General features: G+C 38.6%; 1 protein-coding gene across 2 annotated transcripts in view; it reads right to left on the bottom strand.

Annotated features, from left to right (window-relative positions):
- The window catches only part of LOC110445252 (dynein regulatory complex subunit 7-like), a 30,082-nt gene extending 10,395 nt beyond the window's left edge, over positions 1-19,687 (bottom strand). Inside the window, exons 1-15 of one of the 2 annotated variants that reach the window (XM_021489754.1) lie at positions 19,363-19,687; positions 17,167-17,338; positions 16,822-16,947; positions 16,238-16,432; positions 15,713-15,871; positions 15,057-15,275; positions 14,485-14,604; positions 12,726-12,785; positions 10,495-10,570; positions 10,249-10,377; positions 8,809-8,937; positions 8,305-8,537; positions 7,771-7,986; positions 7,361-7,471; positions 7,077-7,187 (exon numbers count right to left, since the gene is read on the bottom strand). In XM_021489754.1, the coding sequence (XP_021345429.1) occupies positions 7,077-7,187; positions 7,361-7,471; positions 7,771-7,986; positions 8,305-8,537; positions 8,809-8,937; positions 10,249-10,377; positions 10,495-10,570; positions 12,726-12,785; positions 14,485-14,604; positions 15,057-15,275; positions 15,713-15,871; positions 16,238-16,432; positions 16,822-16,947; positions 17,167-17,338; positions 19,363-19,559 (2,253 nt within the window). In that variant the 5' untranslated portion in view covers positions 19,560-19,687. The remainder of the gene's footprint in view (positions 1-7,076; positions 7,188-7,360; positions 7,472-7,770; positions 7,987-8,304; positions 8,538-8,808; positions 8,938-10,248; positions 10,378-10,494; positions 10,571-12,725; positions 12,786-14,484; positions 14,605-15,056; positions 15,276-15,712; positions 15,872-16,237; positions 16,433-16,821; positions 16,948-17,166; positions 17,339-19,362) is intronic. The other variant, XM_021489755.1, reaches the window with a different exon arrangement.
- Between the last annotated feature and the right edge of the window lie 1,269 nt (positions 19,688-20,956).

The following is a 20,956-nucleotide window of genomic DNA, read 5'->3' as shown; positions in this document are numbered from 1 at the left end:
AGTGGAAAGGAGAGGGGGTTGGAGCAGTGGAAAGGAGAGAGGGTTCGAGCAGTGGAAAAAAGATTGGGGGAAGCAGTGGAAAAGAGAGGGGGTTGGAGCAGTGGAAAGGAGAGGGGGTTGGAACAGTGGAAAGGAGATCGGGGGAAGCAGTGGAAGGAGAGGAAGGGATGAGGGGAGCAATGGAAAGGAGAGAGGGGGCAGTGGAGAGAAGAGAGAGAGGGAGAAGTTGAGAGGAGAGAGGGGGCAGTGGAGAGAAGAGCGAGAGGGAGAAGTTGAGAGGAGAGAGGGGGCAGTGGAGAGAAGGGAGAGGGGGAGCAGTGGATATGAGAAAGGGGTGCAGTGGAAAGGAGAGAGGGGGCAGTGGAGAGAAGAGAGAGAGGGAGAAGGTGAGAGGAGAGAGGGGGCAGTGGAGAGAAGGGAGAGGGGGAGCAGTCGATATGAGAAAGGGGTGCAGTGGAAAGGAGAGAGGGGGCAGTGGAGAGGAGAGATGAGGAGCAGTGGATAGGAGAGAGGGGAGCAGTGGAAAGGAGAGAGGGAGCAGTGGAAGGGAGAGAGGGGGCAGTGGATAGGAGAAAGGAAGGGAGGAGGGAAGTAGTGGAAAGAAGAGAGGGGGAGCAGTGGAAGGGAGAGAGGGGGCAGTGGATAGGAGAAAGGGGGCAGTGGAAAGGAGAGAGGGGGCAGTGGAAGGGAGATAGGGGGCAGTGGAGAAGAGAGGGGGAGCAGTGGAAAGGACAGAGGAAGGGAGGAGGGAAGCAGTGGAAAGGAGAGAGGGGGCAGTGGAAAGGAAAGAGGTGGGGAGGGGAGAGAAGAGAGGGGATCAGTGGAAGGGAGAGAGGGGGAGCAGTGGATTGAGATGAAGGGAGGAGGGGAGCAATGATGGAAAGGAGAGAGGGGGACAGTGGAGAGGTGAGAGGGAGAGCAGTGGATGGAGAGGAAGGGAGGAGGGGAGCAGTGGAAAGGAAAGAGGGAAGCAGTGGATGTAGATAGGAAATAGAAAGGGCTGGAAATGTGCACTGGAGCATGCAGGGAGGGAACGTGGATGAGGGAAGATAAAAAAAATAATGATTTAAGAGGAAAGGGATAGTAGGGGAGAAAGGGAAGAGCAGTTGAAAGAGGAAATGAACTCATTAGACAGTGGGAGGGAGGATGTAGGAGGAATACATCACTGGATAGAGAGCAAAGGGGATAAGTGAGAGGATGGGAGGAGGGTTGTGATGACCTTTAGGAGGCAGTGAGTAGGGAGTAGAATAAATGGGACAGGAAACAACTATAGATAATGATATATTAATACTATACAGCATTTGATACATGTGACAAGGATAATCTGCAGGAGCTTAGCATTGTTATTCGGGTATTTGACAGCTTGCAGCTTTCAATTTGATATTGATTTCATGACGAGCTGTGAGAGTTCTATATGTTGGTATGAGTCACACAGACAGACGGAGTATCAGATTCTGGTGGCGATTACCATTTACACTGTCGTACATTAGATATACAAGTGTACTGCAGCACATAAAATTCACCTGAAGAAATTCAATTACAATCATGGCTGTGATGAAAACTGTAAAGGGTTGATGGAAAAAATCTTGCAATTGAAAATATAAAATAGGGGCGTAAATGCAGATTTTAAATGCCAGAAAATGTACTCCTGCTGATAAACTTCTAAAAGTAGAAGTAATGGAAGGAGGATTCTCTCAAACGCAAACAGTGAAACAAGATTACTAAAGTACTTTTGTATCCTTAATGCGTGCCTGCTACATTAACAGAGTTGACACGCATAGCTATAGTAGGAATTCTCCTTACACAGAAACACTGGAAAGCACTGGCAGATTAAACAACACTGCCTCCCGTAATTTTTATCTTTCTCATGTTCTTAAGCCTACCACACATCAATACAACCCTCCTGCTACCTGTCACATTAACAAAGATTACACACATGCTGGCGATAAAGGCTGATGTATGACAAACCCACTTTTTCTCCCTGTAAGAAATCTTGAGATAATATTTTTATTCTGTGACATTTAGTCCTGTATTCCTTAATGAAGTATGTATTTTTGGACCTAATCTTTTCGTAGTTCATTTTCAAAGAAGGATGTTCTTATCAATTTTTTCTGAATGTAATCAATTACAAAATCTCATAAAATTACTGAAAAATGCTAAATATCATGTCAGGATGGTTCTTTTCATATAATTCTAGAAATGCGTAATGGATCCTTATAGGACATCTTAAACATAATGAATTACGTACCCCAGATAATTATCTATTGATTAATGAAATAAAAGATTTAAAGAAGGCACATCCATCACTTGTTTTTTTCATTCTTTTAAACACGAGACCCAGAGGGCCTGTATCGCTCACCTGGATATCTAAGCAATCATGGCAAAATATTCTCCAAATGAATTCCAAGTGACTATGCCAGACCCCAAGGCCAATCCTTGTAGCATGTCTGTATTAGATTGTTCATGCCCAGCAATTTAATGTATGGTTATGGGGTGGGGATCTCAACGGTTTCCAAGCTGTGACTAAGAAACTAGGTCCCTAGGGGTTCAGTCAGACCCCAGGGTCTATTCTAATACCGTGACTACTTTTGTCTCTTTATGCGAAGCATTTGTATATATAGTTCTTGGGTGGGGATCTCAGCAGTTACAGTTATGACCCAAAGGGTAGGGCCAAACCCCAGGGCCATACTGGAAGCAAATGTGCATTCTTCTCTTTATACTCCACAATTGTGTGATATGGTTATACCGTGGGGATCTCAACCATTTCAAAGTAATAAACTTTTTTTGGCCGGGGGGTGGGGCGGGGTTGTCAGCCCCATCATTTGTACAATTTTGAATCCCTGCCTCCCATGAATGCTTCTGACCAAATATGATCAATATCCATGGCATAATTCTACAGATGTCGTTTATAGCAATATAGCCAAATTGTCCCCTTTTGGCCCCACCCCTCAGCCCCCTGGGGGGTCAGCCCAACCATTTGTACAATTTTTAATCTCCACTACCAAGGGATTTACGGTTTATACAAAATTGGTTCCCCTTTACCCAAGGATACTTCAGGCCAAATATGGAACAAATCTTTTCATTCCTACAGAAGGAGAAGGATTTTAAAGAATTTGCTATATTTCCCCTATTGGGCCCCGCCCCTCAGGCACCTCAGGGGCCTGACCCACGGTTTATACAAAATTGGTACCCCTTCACTGAAGCCAAATTTGGTCAAAATCTGCTCTGTCGTTTATGACTGGTAGCGATTTTCAGAAAAAGTTGACGGACAACAGACGCGTCATGGCATATGTAAGCTCACTTGCCCTTCGGGCAGGTGAGCTAAAAATGAATCAGAGTTTCTAGAAAAATCCTTGCAACACATTTAACCTATTAATCCTGGACGCTTGGACAAACAATTCACCATAAACAATATTTGGAGCATATATAACGAAAACTATATACTTAACATGTTTTCCAATTAAAATAAAAAATAAATTAACACAAAACCTTCTCCAACATGCATTTAAACAATAATGCAGGAATCTGTATGATCTGAGAACAAAGAAACTTGTGACCTTGGTCTTAGAAAAAAAATTCAAATTACCTTGATCTTCAAAAAAAAATACCAGTGACCTCCATCTTTCAACAAAGATATACTTGTGACCTTGATATTAGAACAAAGATACTATTCTTGATCTTCGAACAAAGCTACCTGTGACCTTTATCACAGAACACAGATTTCAGTGACTTTGATCATAGAACAAAGAATCCAGTGATCTTAACCTTAAAACAAGAGGCCCAGAGGGCCTGTATCGCTCACCTGAATATATGTTTAAATTAATTGGTATGAAGTAAGGATATAGCACTCCATGGTAGGTGCTGTAAGTACATATGAAATTTCAGAAAGATCCATCAAGTATTGAGATATAGCAAGAACAAACTTCAAACAGAGCCCCACCCCTATGCCCTAAGGGGGTCATACCCACCATTTATACAAAATTGAGCCCCCTTGACCCAAGGATGCTCCAGACTAAATTAGGATACAATCCCTTAATCCCTATGGTAGAAGAAAGATTTTGAAGGTTTTACCTCTATTTCCCCTATTGGGCCCCGCCTCTCTGCCTCTAGGGGGGTCAGACACACTGTTTGTACAAAATTGGTTCCCCTTCACCCAAGGGTGCTTAATACCAAATTTTGACAAAATCCTGCCATTGAAGAATTTGCTATATTTCCCCTATTGGGCCCCTCCCTTCTGCCCCAAGGGTGTGGGGGGGCACACTCGCTATTTATACGAAATTAGGTCCCTTTTGCCCAAGGTAGCTCCAGACTAAATTAGGATAATATCCTTTAATCCCTATCGTAGAAGAAGGATTATAAAGGTTTTACCTCTATTTCCCCTATTGCCCCCCCCCCCCTCATCATGTCCCAGGGGGGCCACACCCACCATTTATACAAAATTGGTTCCCCTTTCCCAAGGATGCTCCACACCAAATATGGACCAAATCCTTTCATTCCTACAGAAGAAGGATTTTGAAGAAAATTTGCTATATTTCCCCTATTAGGCACCGCCCCTCAGCCCCCAGGGGGGCCAGACCCATCGTTTATCCAAAACTGTTTCCCCTTTACCCAAGGATGCTCATCACCAAATATGGACCAAATCCTTTCATTCCTACAGAAGAAGAAGGATTTTAAAGAATAATTTGCTATGTTTCCCCTATTGGGCCCCTCCCCTCAGCCCCCAGGGGGGCCAGACCCACCATTTTACAAAATTTGTTCCCCTTTCCCCAATGATGCTTCTGACAAAATTTGGTTAAAATCTGCTCAGTCGTTTATGACTAGTAGCATTTTAAAGGAAAAGTTGACGGACGGACGGACGGATGACGGACGACAGACGGACGACAGACGCATAAGCTCACCATGGTCCTTCGGACCAGGTGAGCTAAAAAAGGTACCAGTGACCTCAATCTTAAAACAAAGATACCAGTGAGCTAGATCTTTAAACAAAGATACTAGTGACCCTGATTACAGATTCCAGTGACATTGAATACTTAATTATTATATAAATTTACATTATGTTCCCAGGACCAATCTCCATGACTACATATGATGTCATATCTTATGTAACGGTCACTTACTGGTATGTCTTTGTGGTCTTTGATCATAAATCAAACTAATTGTCTTTATGTTGAATGTCCTATTATCAAGATCACTGGAATCTATGTTCTATGAGCAAGACCAATCTAATTGACATCTAATTACGATACATGTACAAGGTTACTGAAGTCAGTATGATACAGAACCTTTATACATTTAGGTATGACCATTACTTCAATGACCATACAACAATAAAAAGGTCAAGTGGAGGGGACATGATTGATGGGAATGCAGGCTTCAGTCAACAACACATTTCATACACACTAACAAAGTTAGCATCACCATCTGTAAATAATGTTTTTGATTGGCTAAGCAGCCTTGACAATGACATCCCACATCTTAACTTTTATAATTAGAGGAAACCTGGAGAAGTACCCGCACATAACAAACACTAATTGAAGAAAACATTCAATGAAAAATATCACCGCCTTCAGCAAAACAATATGGAAGTGGTGCATGATTCGTCGGGACTAATCAGGAGAGATCTGCCATTGTACTTGCTGTACGGAGAGATTTGTGAGAATCTAACCGCTACATCATGGCTTCTTTGTTATCCAACATTTTCACGTTTTGTAAAATTCTGACTACTGCTGTCAATTTCTGATTCTGTTTGAGAAATCCAATTTCAATTTAACATGTTTCTATAGTTTCCAACAGTGCAGGGTTGCATCACTGTAAATTCAATGCCAGTTTAACTGCAGCAATAAATATCAAACAACGTTCCACAAACCTCATGGTTCTGTTGAGCTCAGAAAACAAATCCACAGTTGTTTATATCTTTCATATAGCAGCAGATAGATTTCAGTTTCAAAATGCAATGGTAGTAAGGTTGGTTAAAGGCACAGGGTTGACAAGTAGGACAGTAATTTAATACTTAGATAAGAGATAAGTAGCTAGTGTAGGGGAGGATGATAGTGGGGAGTGGAGGTTTGGAGGTTGGTAGTGGGGAGTGAAGGGGTAGTGTGAGTGGAAGTTGGTAGTGGGGATTGGAGGTTGGTAGTAGGGAGTGGAGGTTAGTAGTGGGGAGTGGAGGTTGGTAGTGGGGAGTGGAGGTTGGTAGTAGGGAGTGGAGGTTGGTAGTGGGGAGTGGATGTTGGTAGTGGGGAGTGGAGGTTGGTAGTAGGGAGTGGAGGTTAGTAGTGGGGAGTGGAGGTTGGTAGGGGGGAGTGGAGGTTGGAGGTTGGTAGTGGGGAGTGGAGGTTGGTTTTGGGGAATGGAGGTTGGTTGTGGGGATTGGATGTTGGCTGTGGGGAATGGAGTAGTGAAGAAGTGGATGTTGGTAGTGGGTAGTGGAGGTGAGGTTGGTAGTGGGGAATGGAGGTTGGTAGTGGGGAGTGGAGGTTGGATGTTGGTAGTGGGGAGTGGAGGTTGGAGGTTGGTAGTGAGTGGAGGTTGGTAGTGGAGAGTGGAGGTTGGTAGTGGGGAGTGGAGGTTGGTAGTGGGGAGTGGAGGTTGGAGGTTGGTAGTGGGGAGTGGAGGTTGGTTTTGGGGAATGGAGGTTGGTTGTGGGGATTGGATGTTGGCTGTGGGGAATGGAGTAGTGAAGAAGTGGATGTTGGTAGTGGGTAGTGGAGGTGAGGTTGGTAGTGGGGAATGGAGGTTGGTAGTGGGGAGTGGAGGTTGGATGTTGGTAGTGGGGAGTGGAGGTTGGTAGTGGAGAGTGGAGGTTGGAGGTTGGTAGTGGGGAGTTGAGGTTGGTTTTGGGGAATGGAGGTTGGTTGTGGGGATTGGATGTTGGTTGTGGGGAATGGAGTAGTGAGGAAGTGGATGTTGGTAGTGGGTAGTGGAGGTGAGGTTGGTAGTGGGGAATGGAGGTTGATAGTGAAGAGTGAAGCTGAGGTTGGTAGTGTACTAATGGGGAATGAAGGTTGGTTGTTGGACATGGAGGTTGCTAGCAAATTGAGGAAGGAGGGATGAATGAGACATCAGCTAGGACTTACCAGTTCTCTCCTATGTTTCTTTGCCTTCTCATTCCTGTCAGTGTCATACACAGAAATGTCCAGCTCTGATGCAGTCTCCTCTTTAGTTCTCTCATTTAGTACCTCACGAACCTGTAACAAGATCTAGATTATATTTGAGTTGTCTTTTTAACATCAAATTTTAAACTAGATTCATTATGAGACATATGATGAATTCAATAATTTATACTAAAAATGAAAGTTGTTTAAAACTATAAGTTAAATAAACAAGATGTAACATAAGGAAACCAGAAAACAGATTGTACCTCCTCCTCAGAATCTCGGACATCATTACGACATTTCTCTTCTGCCTTGAGCAGTTCCAGCAGCATCTCGTACAGTTCTACATTCTTGTTCATTGGTGAAGTAGGGTCCACCTGTCCAGACAGACAAAGAACATATATATATCGTAATTCTGTAGATTTTCGATCAGAAAATCATTTTGACACTTGAAACAGGTCAAATACAGGTAAAATATCATGACTGTATTTTGGTTCTTTATAGCAATGGGTAAAGAAAGACAACTTTTACAAGATGATACTTTTCACTTTCTCACAGAAAATTGTTATGATAGTCAAAAAGAACAATTCTCGCTCAACACTGAGCTGAAATTTCTATTAGAAAAGTAAAATTTTGTTTAAATAAAAAGACAGTTAGCAGAGTAATTATGCCATACCTGGAAAGTTTGATGCATCTCCGAGTTGAATGTTAGGGTAGCACCTTTCTCATCCCAGTTTGCAGGTTTGAGGTACTCGCGCGTGGAGGAGGCTATCCGTGGGTCCTCTGTGTGGTATGTTAGCTGGATCTTGTCCTCTGACACCAGAAACACCAATTCAGAAATGTCCTCACTAGCTGACTTTTTAGGGTTTCTGTCAAACTTCTGAATCATCTTCTGCAACCCCAAACATTCACAACCAATTTAATGAATGTTTCAAAAACAATGTAAAATGATGGTCATCATCGCATTGAAAATATAACTGTTACACAAACATAAAATAACACATACAACTGTATCCAATGTTATTTTACAAACACATCTTTTGAAGTTATTATAGTTTTTTTACATTACGTAGAAAATAAAGGTAAAACCTTTGTGTTACACCATCATCTTTTCAATGTGCTATATATACACCATGTTTTAAAGTGCTTATCAAAGAAATGAACAGAATATAGATGCATTTGTAGCCAGGAACTTAAAGTGGAGCCCTACCACAATGGGTCGCATGTTGTTGGCACCAGTTCCATCCTGTGGACCAAACTTCTTTGTCCGTTTCCCAAACTCTACTTGTTTGAAGTACAGGTAGTCATCCCTGTGTCTGTACTCTTCGGTCATCTCAGACAGACTCTCAACTCGCTTCAACAGTCCATCCACTCTCGCGTCATCGTAAAACAGCATGATTCTGTCATTCTCCGGCCCTGGGCTGCTTGCCTTGAACTGGTGCTCTATATGCAGAGACATACTGGTTGGTCAGTATATAACAAAAGCCAGTACAACATAAGAACTGATGCTCAGAGATATATTCTATTTAGGGAGGTATAGCAAATGTCAGGTGTTACATTTTCCATTTACTGTGTTATCTTGCATTGGCTATCAGATGGAAAAATGTTTAAAAAAAATAATATTGAAAACACATGAAGTATACCTACTCAAGATAAATAATGATAACTGGTACAAAAAATATTTGAATCCAAATTAAAATGAATGCTGTGTCACCTTTGAGACACTTGAGTCGTCCAGGGTCAAAATACTCCGTGTTCCAGCCAGTTCTCTGGTTGTGGACTTTGGTACACAGCTTGTCTATACGGTAAGCAAAGTACTCTCGTATCATGATCAGGTCTGTCACTGAAACATACACCTCAGTTTGTAATATGTTTCTACCCTGACCATACACCACAGTTTGTGATATGTTACTACACTGACCATATACTACAGTTTGTAATATGTTACTTCACTGACCATACACCACAGTTCGTAATATGTTACTACACTGACTATACACCAAGGTTTGTAATATGTTACTACACTAACCATACACCAAAGTTTGTAATATGTTACTACAATGACCATACACCACAGTTTGTTATATGTTACTACACTGACCATAAACCACAGTTTGTAATATGTTACTACACTGACCATACACCAAGGTTTGTAATATGTTACTACACTGACCATACACCACAGTTTGTAATACGTTACTACAATGACCATACACCACAGTTTGTAATATGTTACTTCACTGACCATACACCACTGTTTTTAATATGTGACTACACTGACCATACACCAGTGTGTAATATGTTACTTCACTGACCATACACCACAGTTTGTAATATGTTACTTCACTGACCATACACCACAGTTTTTAATATGTGACTACACTGACCATACACCAGTTTGTAATATGTTACTTCACTGACCATACACCACAGTTTGTAATATGTTACTTATTTCATATAAAAATACCTTATAGATTTAATAAAGAAATTGATTGGACAATTTTTTCAAAGTTATAACATTACAAGTAGATCAATCCGATTTGCTATCAAAAGTGGATACAAAATTGTGAAAACCCTTTTTTTAAACTATTAGGGAGCACTCAGTTGCTCTCCAAAATGTATACAAACATAGATCCCTGTTAAATATAACCTCCATCAAGTTTTAGCTTCCACAAAATATATATATCTGGTCATAAGTTCTGATATAAGCCAAAAGCACACTTTTTAAGCTTTCCATGCAGAAATATCTGTTTTAGAGACAATCAATTATTTGTCTACTAGGTTTTGGTATAAGTGCTGTTTCTGGGCCAAATATTTTGCAAAAATAACACCAGCATTTTACAAAACAAATGTTTTGACGGGTAATAGGTACTGGTTTTCAGTTTTATATCTTTAAACCCTTTCTAAAACCTACTATTTCGTAATGTTAGTTTGTAGTGTAGTAAAGGAGATGCATTATGGAGGGTGATTCTACTCCAATGTTAGGGATATAGATATTAATATTTGGCAGTGACCTATATTACATTATTTTTGTCTATGTATTTTTGGGTCAGCTTAGAGATAGTCTCTGGCACCAACGTACATGGCATTCCTGTAAGGATTGAAGTCTCTACTGCCTATAATCACAGTCTGAACACAAGGAAAGACCACCTACATTCACGGTTATCATACATGGATAGTTTGGAGACCAGGCCATCCTTCATCAGGTAGTGGGCAAACTTCTCCAGCTTGGCACGTTTATACAGCTTGGTCTTCTTTCCTTGCGGACACCTCATCTGGAAGTCTGGAAGTCACAAACCAGTTAGCAAAGGACATTTATCATCACATCATAGACAACAGCCATTATTGCATACAATACAAATTTCAACACCATATTCTAGTGCGACATAAGAATACCCACCCCGTAAGGAGAGTTTGATTGGCTCCACCCAGGATGGCGGCATGTCCAGGTGTTTGTCCATCTCATTCTCCTCCTCCTGTGAAACATAATGCATCAGATATTAGTTTGAACTCCTAGAATATATATACAGGTTTGTTCATTGACATCTCAGTAAGGAAATGCATGAGTAAATAACATCAACAAATGAACAAGACATCATGAATAATTTGCTAAAGTGCAGATGTTGATTCTAAACATGGAAAAGGAAAATAAAAGATTGAGTTATGTTTTGTCAGAGTATGAATATGAAACTTAAAGTCTCTGACACAGTAGATAAAGTACACAGGAATCCTCTAATGAACTTAACCTTGACCATAAAAAATTGTAAGCAGGTACTCATGATTTTATTTGATGAAGTGTTTATGTACTCTTTCAACATTTGCATCAACCTTTTATACCCCACGCAATAAACATCCCAGAACCATTGGTAGTGTGTAAAACAGACAGAAATAATTAAACCAATTTCAAACTAAATACCAGCTAGTGTATTATAAGTTATCACCAGTGTTACAACATGCAATTAGGGAATATAAATTAAAAATATTTTTTAAAGGTAAATATTGTATTTATGAACTGACATGTGGGAATACACCGTCATGTGTGAGACATATTTGCTTTATCAGTTCAAAAACCTTCACTGAATACCTAGGTCTGTAATTATCTGACAGCAAATTGAGAAAGCACAAGCAATCAGTCAGCATATAAGCCGTCACTCCCAATACCAGTCGATAGTTACTGCTGCTTTGTGAATTATCATTTCAATTCAGCACATCCAGACATATTGTCAGGAATTTCATGCAAGCATACATATCAATTGAATCTGTATAAAGCAATTCTTTATAAAAGAATAAACTCAATATATGAGCATTCTTAAAGATTTGCCTTAAATAAAATGTTAACGTTTTAAATATGTTTCTCTAAAAATACCATTATTCCTGAAGTGTGCTCAAGGCCAATAGCAGGGTTACTATAAGTGCATGCAAAGAGAACATGTTTACCACTTGTTAATCTGAAATAGCTTGTATACATATGAATTTACCAAAACAGCACAACACACAACACCGTCCGCCATTTATCTGTCACAACTTTACAATATGGCGATACCACACTATAATAATTAAGCAAATCACTCTGCTGGATAATGATGATACATTTTTGTCCAATGTTAGAAAACGCCTTTTGAAATGCCATTTAACACAACACAACACTGTCTTTATAGGCGCCTTTATTAAAACAGTGATTCGGAAGGGTTCAAATTGATACTTTGTACCTTCTAATTTTGACCCAATTATGATGTCAATGTATTTGTTGATACATGTTTGCGGAGGTGAAAAGATCATAAAAAGTGTCGGACTAGATATTTATCTACTCTTCCCATCTTCACAATATCAAAGTAAGTACTACAATAGTTACATCCCACCAGATAATCAATGAATCTTGTCAAGTTTGTAATGAGACAGATATAACCTTGAGGAGATACAATAAGCCTACTAACAACTTATCCCTATTGTTGTGACATACACACATAAATTTAGCCATTTAATCATCCAATACCAACAATGCATTACTGACGGCCTGATCATCAAGGTCACCGTCGAATAAAATCTCAATGTGATACAAAATGTGTTGTTTCTTTTAACTTTTCTTCACAGTCAAAAACAATATTGAAATCCTTGAGACTACCATACCACCACTACATGTGTATAGATTCTAAAAGATCATTTGAGGACCAGAAACGAGGACAACTTGTATGGACAGGAGCAGAAACGAGGACAACTTGTATGGACAGGACCAGAAACGAGGACAACTTGTATGGACAGGAGCAGAAACCTGCATCATTGCTGTAGAACCAGAACATTTAACAACTTGTATCTACAGAACAAAAAACATGGAAAACTTGTATCCATAGGACTAGAGGACTAGATACATTAAACTACTTGACTCTTTTGAACTACAAACATGAAACTGCAGGTATTTATACAACAAGAACCAGTATGGAGTAACTGGACCAATTAGGACCAGAAACATAAAACTACTGGCATATATAGAGCCAGACACAGAGAAACAGACTTTGATATTGTGACGAGGAAGAGTCCCCCTCCCCCTACCCTCTTACTCCTACTCTCCTAATCACTGTGCCAATGATGAGTAGATATAATTATAATGTACACAGTTTATGTGATAAAAAGAACCTCGGAGAAGGTGATCTGTGTGTTGTCACGGTGCAGTGCATTCAACCTCTCACTGCCATTCTGAAAAGTTGACACTTTCATGCATTACATATTGAATCATGGATCTGGTTATCCACACACTATAGTTGCAACATGCACAAACAAAATTAAAAAAAAAAAGATAAAGAAAGTTCTTTCTGCAAAAAAACCCTACTTTACATGTTTATAGGTAGTATGAGACTATACGACTATTAATAAGTATATCAATAAACATTACAACACTTAATACAGCTCAGCATAGCATCTACAATAGTTAACTAAGTCAATGATAAGTCAACGATAAGTCAATGATAAGTCAACGATAAGTCAACGATAAGTCAACGATAAGTCAATGATAAGTCAACGATAAGTCAATGATAAATCAATGATAAGTCAATGATAAGTTAGCAGGGTCAACTAAAAATATAAAGTAATTCTTTCGCCAATGAAAAGTTATTTTTTAAATACTTCATGGGTCAATTAATTGAACAGTAAGCCAGGTTTTTACTGGTTCCTGCACAATTGAATGCTATTAATAATTCATACTTTCTGAGGTCAACTGTAAACTCACACTCAAGGGAAGCAATCAATATCTAGTACCTGAAGTAAAATCACAACAAGAGAGACAACCCTAACAATATTGTCATCCTAAAGTAAAGTATAGTTTATTTCTGAAATCTCCACATTACCATAGAAAGAAGGGTAAGTTTTTATATCAGGCATATTAAATCTTAATTTTAAAATGTTAAACAGTCACTAACAAGAAATTACCTTAAAAAATTAAAGGACTGTTCTCCCTATCGGTAATAAACAAGGACGAAATGTATTTCAAATTTGTTCAATATATAGACATTTACTAACCCTACATCGTTTTGTTTTTGTGGAAAACAACTATAGCACAGGGGAGGCAACTCATACACAAACTGAAGTTGTGGCAGAGGGGAAAAAAATATGCATCAACATGCACGAACAAATCACATTATAAACGACCTGTAAATTATCTACGATCTCTAATGCACCAGTTGAAATCAACTAAGGGAAGCTAACTACTCGAATAAAATTATGAAAAATAAAAATACGGTCGTCTTGGGGCAATGCCATCATGATTGGGATGAAAAGTACGTTATTTTTTATACTTTAAAGAAGTGTTACTTTGTCAGCATTCGTGTGAACAGTGCATAATACCACGATAATGAGTTCCCCAACCAACTGAGTAGCTGTCATTCAATTATTACCAAACATTTTGTTAAATAAACCAAGGTACCATATACAGCATTACCAGCGAAAGTATCATGGCGTTTTCTAACATTACGGAAGTATAAGAGTTATCTACCTTGGAGCGACCCCTGCTGACAATTGACATGCCTAGATAAGTCATGATAAGTCAATGATAAGTCAACGATAAGTCAATGATAAGTCAAGGATAAGTCAACGATATATACATTTACACAGCAATGATTTCATTTCAAATGAAAATGAGATCAAGACTTCAACACTCCAAACAACATTAACCGATATCACTACTTGATGATTAAGGGATAAGTGTAATATTTCTCCCGAGGAATTGAGTTAGAAACATATAGACAAATAGGCGTGTAACTTTAGCAGGAATGTCAGTGTATCTGATATCATCCCTGATTCGTCATAAATAAACCTCAAATATGTTAGACAAGTTACGCAACAACATCCAACCTGTCATCTTCACATCAAAACCTCGACCACCATCTGTATCGTCGCTTACCTCATCGTCATCCAGGTCACCGATATCATCATCCACATCGGGGATCTTCAGCAGGGGCTTCTCCGTGATAGGAAACATGTACTCCCACCTAGTGCAGTCTCCAAGGTCATAGCTGAGACCCTGAAGGTCAAATGGTGCAGGGAACAGGTTAATATAGGCAATACTGTACTTGTTTCTGAACTTAAATCTACTTTTTGTCACACAACTATCTATTATCGAAGTATGTTAACAAAACATGAACATTACATTTAAATATTTATATATCAGTATGCTTCATCATGTATAGGTGTGTTTTAATGTAACTTCAAAGTTTAAAGAGTAAAACAGGTCTTATAATGAAGACCAATGGGGCCAAATTAAGCACTGTTTATTAGCTGGGATTCACAAAACGTTTTATTAAATATTTTCATATAGGATTTGAACAGTCTTCTGCAGTAATTTCACCCAGTTTTTACAATGGAAACATTACAGTAGTTCACAGGTAATTTGTAAATAGTAAACCTAACTCTATTCCATTGTCAGTTGAATGTACATGCCATAAAAAGTGTTTTAAGTCCAGCACATTGACCCACCTTGACCCCGTCGGAGCAGTCCTGCATGTTGACCCAGAAGTTGGAGGCATTCCATACCGATTCAATTCCAAGGTAACTCTGACTGTCCACAGGATGGGACAAACCAGTAAAGGGCTCAATGAAGAAGCTCTCCGGGACTTCCCTACGCCCGGCCAACACAAGTACCCAGGCATGTACACGTAGACCATATAGCGGATCTGGAGGGGGCTTTTCTAGCTCCTACAACACAAACATGAACAGCTCATCAAATCAACAACACATCTACTAGAACAGGTGTCCTATTGTGTAACTATTACTATGTCATTCTGTGATATATGTTCAGCCACACATTATTTACATGCTAAGCTTTGTTAATTATGTTAACATGTCATAATTAACATTAGTGCTGTTGAAAGCCAAAATATGTACTTTTGAAATCGTTCAAATTAAACAACCCAAACTTTTCAATGTTTAGTATTTCGGACTGTAATGTCATTCATGTTCAAGTTCTAAATGGAATAGTATGGACTTATCCTCTTTGATGGTTATTTGTAATGCACTGGGCATTAGTTCTCTCATCACTCATAACAGAAACAGCAACCAGTATTTTTCGTACAATGATCCAAATATACTGTACAAGTTACATTATTATTAATCACACCTCCCAGCAAACTTACTGCTTGTTTCTCCTCCGCTTCTTTTTTCCGTTGCTCTTCCTCTGCCTCTTTTACAGCTTTTGATTTTGATTCTTGTTTGAGTTCAAACTTGCTGCGTAAATCTTTAGGAGCCTTTACTGCATACTTCTTCTGTTCTTTCTTCTGAACCTCTTGCTTCACCTGTAGGGTTGAAAGAAATACCGATATTTCAATTTCACAAAGCAGACAGGGCACAATCTATATAAACTATCATCTCCAGTTTTTGATCATTCATTTCAATGAGTATCCACAGTGGTATATATGTTATCCTGATCAAATACATATGCAAACATAAACCTTCTGACAACAGTTTTTATAAAGCCGGTACAAGCACTGTAGAATGTCAAAGGCAATTTGATTGCACAAAAGAGTGAAGACCCATGTTAAATAGGGTACTCAAAACATTTTAGGACATATTTCAAATAAAATGAAACAAGTCAAAAATATCATTTGAATATCAATTACATTTAGCAAAGCCCATATATACTTATTGAAGTTTTACTGTACCTCCTCCTTTTTCTTCATTAAAGGACAGATTTCCCGTGACTCATCAGCCAGACAAGTTTCACGTGTTGCATAACCATTGACCACCAGGGCATCATACCCCACCCCTATCAGCAGGGAGCACAGTAATGTACTGTAGTCAAAACAGTTTCCTCTCTGACGCTTCAGGATGGTAGTTGGGGACAGCAGTCTCCGAGGCTACAATAGTATTAATATTCATCGGCTTGATTACTAGTCCAGAGAAATGATGAAAATTACATAAATGATTCCTGGATGCAGGCCTCAGGTCTCTGAATCAAGAACTTCTGCTTTGACCTGTGGTGCTGCTCTGTCAATGGAAAAGTCTATTCACGTCAGCTTTAAAATCCTAATAACACTGGCTTTATCACTAGTTTTGCTTCATTTGGGGATGAAACTACATGATCTGCTGGCAGGATGTTTCAATGATATACCACCCACTCATTTTCTCATACCTTTAATCTGTCCTTTCTGTAATCTTTAAGGTGTTATGTCTTATTTTCAAAATGAAAATAAGTATTAAAGAAAACTAGTAAGGTGTCCATTGTTGATGATAATAAAACTCCTACCAGTTCAGTTTGTGGCTCCAAGGTCTCAAAGTTGAGATAATCTGCAACAAACTCAGCAGCCCCTTCCCAGTTATACAGCTCCTTGAATTCCAGTTGTGTGGGTCTTATTGTGGTACACACAAATTTCTAAACAGAAATTAATCATACAATGTCAATTATTTTCTTTTCATTGATTAAAACCTTTTACAGTCAAAGAGCATAACACCTAGAAAGCATTTAGTATTTAATTTGTCATGTCATAATTTGTTTTCTATTTTGCAGTTATTTTGAAAGATTCTATGGCATCAGCTCAGATCTGATACACATTGCTGATAAAAAAAATATTCATGTTAAACTTGGTATTACCTCTGTTCCACATTCATTGACAGGGTTGAGTAACAATGGCTTCCTGTCCCTGTACAAATGCACGTATTGTCTCCGGAAATTCTCTGCATATTGTAAAATCAGATTCTCTTTTGGCAAATTTTCTTTGTATGAGGCAGGAAACTCTGTTTGGTCAAACTCTTTCATTGGTATTCTGAAACAGAATATCAGTAAAACAGAGAATTACGGATAAACAAATCCAAAACATATGACATCAATACAGCCATTGCTCCCAGAGGCACACAAGACATTAATGATTGATTGCTGCAATTAGAAATATCTGCAGTTAGTATTTCAGCTTACCCAGGCCGCATGTACCCCTGGTACATTGACTTCCAGAGTTTCATATAGCATTATATGCCAATCCGTCATGAAACATTAAGAATGCATCAACATACATGCTACCCTAAACCTTTAGGGATGGGTGAATTCCTGTGAAACCTTATTAACTCACTATCACCATGGAGGATCTGCTCCAAGTATTTGACAAAAATATTAGTCTAGCTGACTGTGCAATTTTAGGCCCTTGACATGGTACCTTACAAAAAGCTGTTACATAAACAGACAACATCTGGAATACATGGTTCCATGCTCATGCATGGCCAACACAGTTCCTCACTGCTAGGACAATTAATGAATTCATATTCAATGGATAGATCACCAACCAAATAAGAGTTGATTCTGGCATTCTACAAGGTACAGTCCTTGTCCCAATCCTGTTTTTGTACCATATTAATGATTTGACTGACTGCTTCAAATCACAACCTTGCTAATTTGCAGATGACTGTCAGACTGTATCAAGGAATAAAAACCTAGCTAACACAACCTTGCTAATTTGCAGATGACTGTCAGACTGTAACAAGGAATAAAAACCTAGCTAGCACAACCTTGCTAATTTACAGATGACTGTCAGACTGTATCAAGGAATAAAAACCTAGCTAACACAACCTTGCTAATTTGCAGATGACTGTCAGACTGTATCAAGAAATAAAAACCTAGCTAACACAATCTTATAACTCTCCAACAAGATCTCTAACAAATGAAAAATTGTCAAAATCATGCTACAAAAAATGTACATGAAATTCAATGCCAATTATATGAGCAGTAATTCTGAAAAAAAAGTAAACACTTCTATACCCTAGATGAAACATCATCCAGTAAGTATCATCTAATTCCAAATCCTTAATTAGCACTACCATCACTTGAGGATAGTCGTCATAACTTCAGACTGACATATATGTACTATTAAAAAGTTGTTAGAGCGGTTAATTTGTTACCAGCCATAACCACCTCGTTAATGCTTGTCAGTGAGAAAACTGGAGGAACATTGAAACAAGAGACAGCAAAATGTTATTGGTAAACTAATTACCTATGCTACAGCAGAGGATTCACTGTACCATGATATGTAGGACAGAACAATATTTAACAGAACTCATTTAGACTGGACTCATCTTAACTACTCACTTATGAAATGTGAGTGTGGTTAAGGCATTAAGATTCTCACCCTCTCTCATCGACTGCAATCTTAACAATATTTGGGATAAGCAGTGTATAGCGGACCTGGGCTAGGTACCATGTACCACCTACCAGGTCGCACAATTGGTTTTGAGCATCCATTTAGATAAAGGAGGCCATATTATGCAGGGTTCTGGGTTCAAATACTGGTCCGACAGTGTATTTTTCTTCTCCTTTTACAGTGTATCACCAACTCTTGTTTTAAGTACTGGCCATGGATCTAGGTTGTAAATAGAGATGTCTTTGGTAGCAATGGAAAGATTTAGAAAATTTAAGGAAGGAAGGATGGAGGAATTAATGTAGGAGACCTGGATTGGGTTGTTCGCCCAGGCAGCTCAAGTGGTTGAGCATCTGTCTAGAGTTAGGAGGGTCACTGGTTCGAATCCCAGTCTGGCAATGCATTTTTCTTTTCCTTTTTACTGCAGTTTAACCTTATACAGTACAGTAGCTCATGTTTCTCTGGCCCTGACATCAGATTTGGACATTTTCGCGGATAGATGTCCCACACCAGTACAGTGGATACAATACAGATCAAATGTGACTCATTGATCACTAACAGAGCAGCTGTGTCAGGTATCACTCACTTTGCAATCTTAATCAGTTAATAAGAATCTATTGGAAAAATATATTTCAAAACAACAGTTCCCAAAAATATATACTTACGAAAAATCTATTGTTGGAGGATGCACGATGATTTTGTTGAGCTCATTCTTCAACGCTTCAGCATCTTCCGTCAGCTCTTCAGTAACGGTAACTTCTGGGATTTCTTTTTGACCATCGACACCATTTTCCTCTTTTTCTTGATTTTCTTCCTCTTCTTCTGCTATGTTATCTGGTTGTTGCTCTGGGTCGTCTGCCATGTTGTTTAATTTATGTACCGTATATGCAGTCGATCTCTAGTTTATTTACACAATATAGAAGCATCCATCACAAACCGATCACAACGTGTGCCAAACAACACACTGTTTAAGATTGTTACGCTATCGTAGCAACCATACTAAATAGTTCGGGTATTTATTGAACTACACAAAACATAATAATTTGAAAGGGACTTAAATGTTTATTCAATTTAAATCAATGATTCATGAACAAGGAAAACGTATGTCAGCAATGACAAAAGTTAAAAGATATCAATCATAAAATACACGCGTATTAATACAATGAAAAATATAACTACTTCCTGTAGGAGTTACCTCCCTTGACTCTATGGTCTAGGTTGCAACCCACCGATAATAAAAGATAGGGTTTTTTTGGCCTCTAGATTTCCGATTGTTCAGTGCAAATAATACATAATGTACGTTGCCAATATAACTTTTAAATATATATGATGAATTGAACACACAGTGTTTCTGAGGGGCTACCTGATTATGGTAGAGGATGCTTTTTAATTGTTTTTAAAAATACAAGCAGTAACAATTTTTTTTTGTTTTCAAATATATGTTCAAATGTTAATCATAAAGAAAAAAATAACTTTAAATACACTTTGTTAAGATTAACTAGAACAATATGACCCAATATATCAGGAAGGGCTTAAATTACATAATGCAACATAGGTTAAATAATTTGATGCTTGTTAATCTCCAGGGAATGTTCTATGGGGTATAATCAAAACCATTTGAACAAGAAACTAATATATCAAATATTGTTATAAATAGTTGTTGTTGTTTTTTTACAAAAATATTTTGTCAGTTAGTTAAAAGTAACAAAACATTTATCATCTTCACTAAAAGTTTTCATTTGGCCTTATCGTTATAAAACAAGAGGCACAGAGGGCCTGTATCGCTCTCCTGGATATTTGAGCAATCATGGGAAAATATTTTCATTAAAAGTACTTATGCAAATATTTCCATATATTTGAGTCTCCTTTGCTTAAGAATGTTCCAGACTAAATGAAACTTTATAACATATATCATCACCCAGGACCTCCTTGTAATGCCGAAAAAGTTGTTTAAAGATATTTACATATTTGACCCCTGTGACCTGTGATCGTGAAAGTAGGTCAGTCATTTATTTGAGGAAACTTACAAGCACTTTGTGCAAGGTAATGTCCCAGGTACCTACTGGCCAAGTTATCATTACCCCGGGCCTCCTGGTTATTCTGAAGAGGTTGTTTAAACATGTTTACATATTTGACCCCTGTGACCTTGAACGTAGGTCAAGGTCATTTATTTAGGAACACTTTATATCACTCTGTCCTAGGTACCTACTGGCCAAATATCATTGCTATAGGCCTCTTGGTTATTCAAAAGATGTTTAA

The sequence above is a fragment of the Mizuhopecten yessoensis genome, unplaced genomic scaffold (genome assembly GCF_002113885.1).
Source record: "Mizuhopecten yessoensis strain PY_sf001 unplaced genomic scaffold, ASM211388v2 scaffold2137, whole genome shotgun sequence".
NCBI lineage: Eukaryota > Metazoa > Mollusca > Bivalvia > Pectinida > Pectinidae > Mizuhopecten > Mizuhopecten yessoensis.
This window is presented reverse-complemented; position numbering and strand designations above follow the sequence as displayed.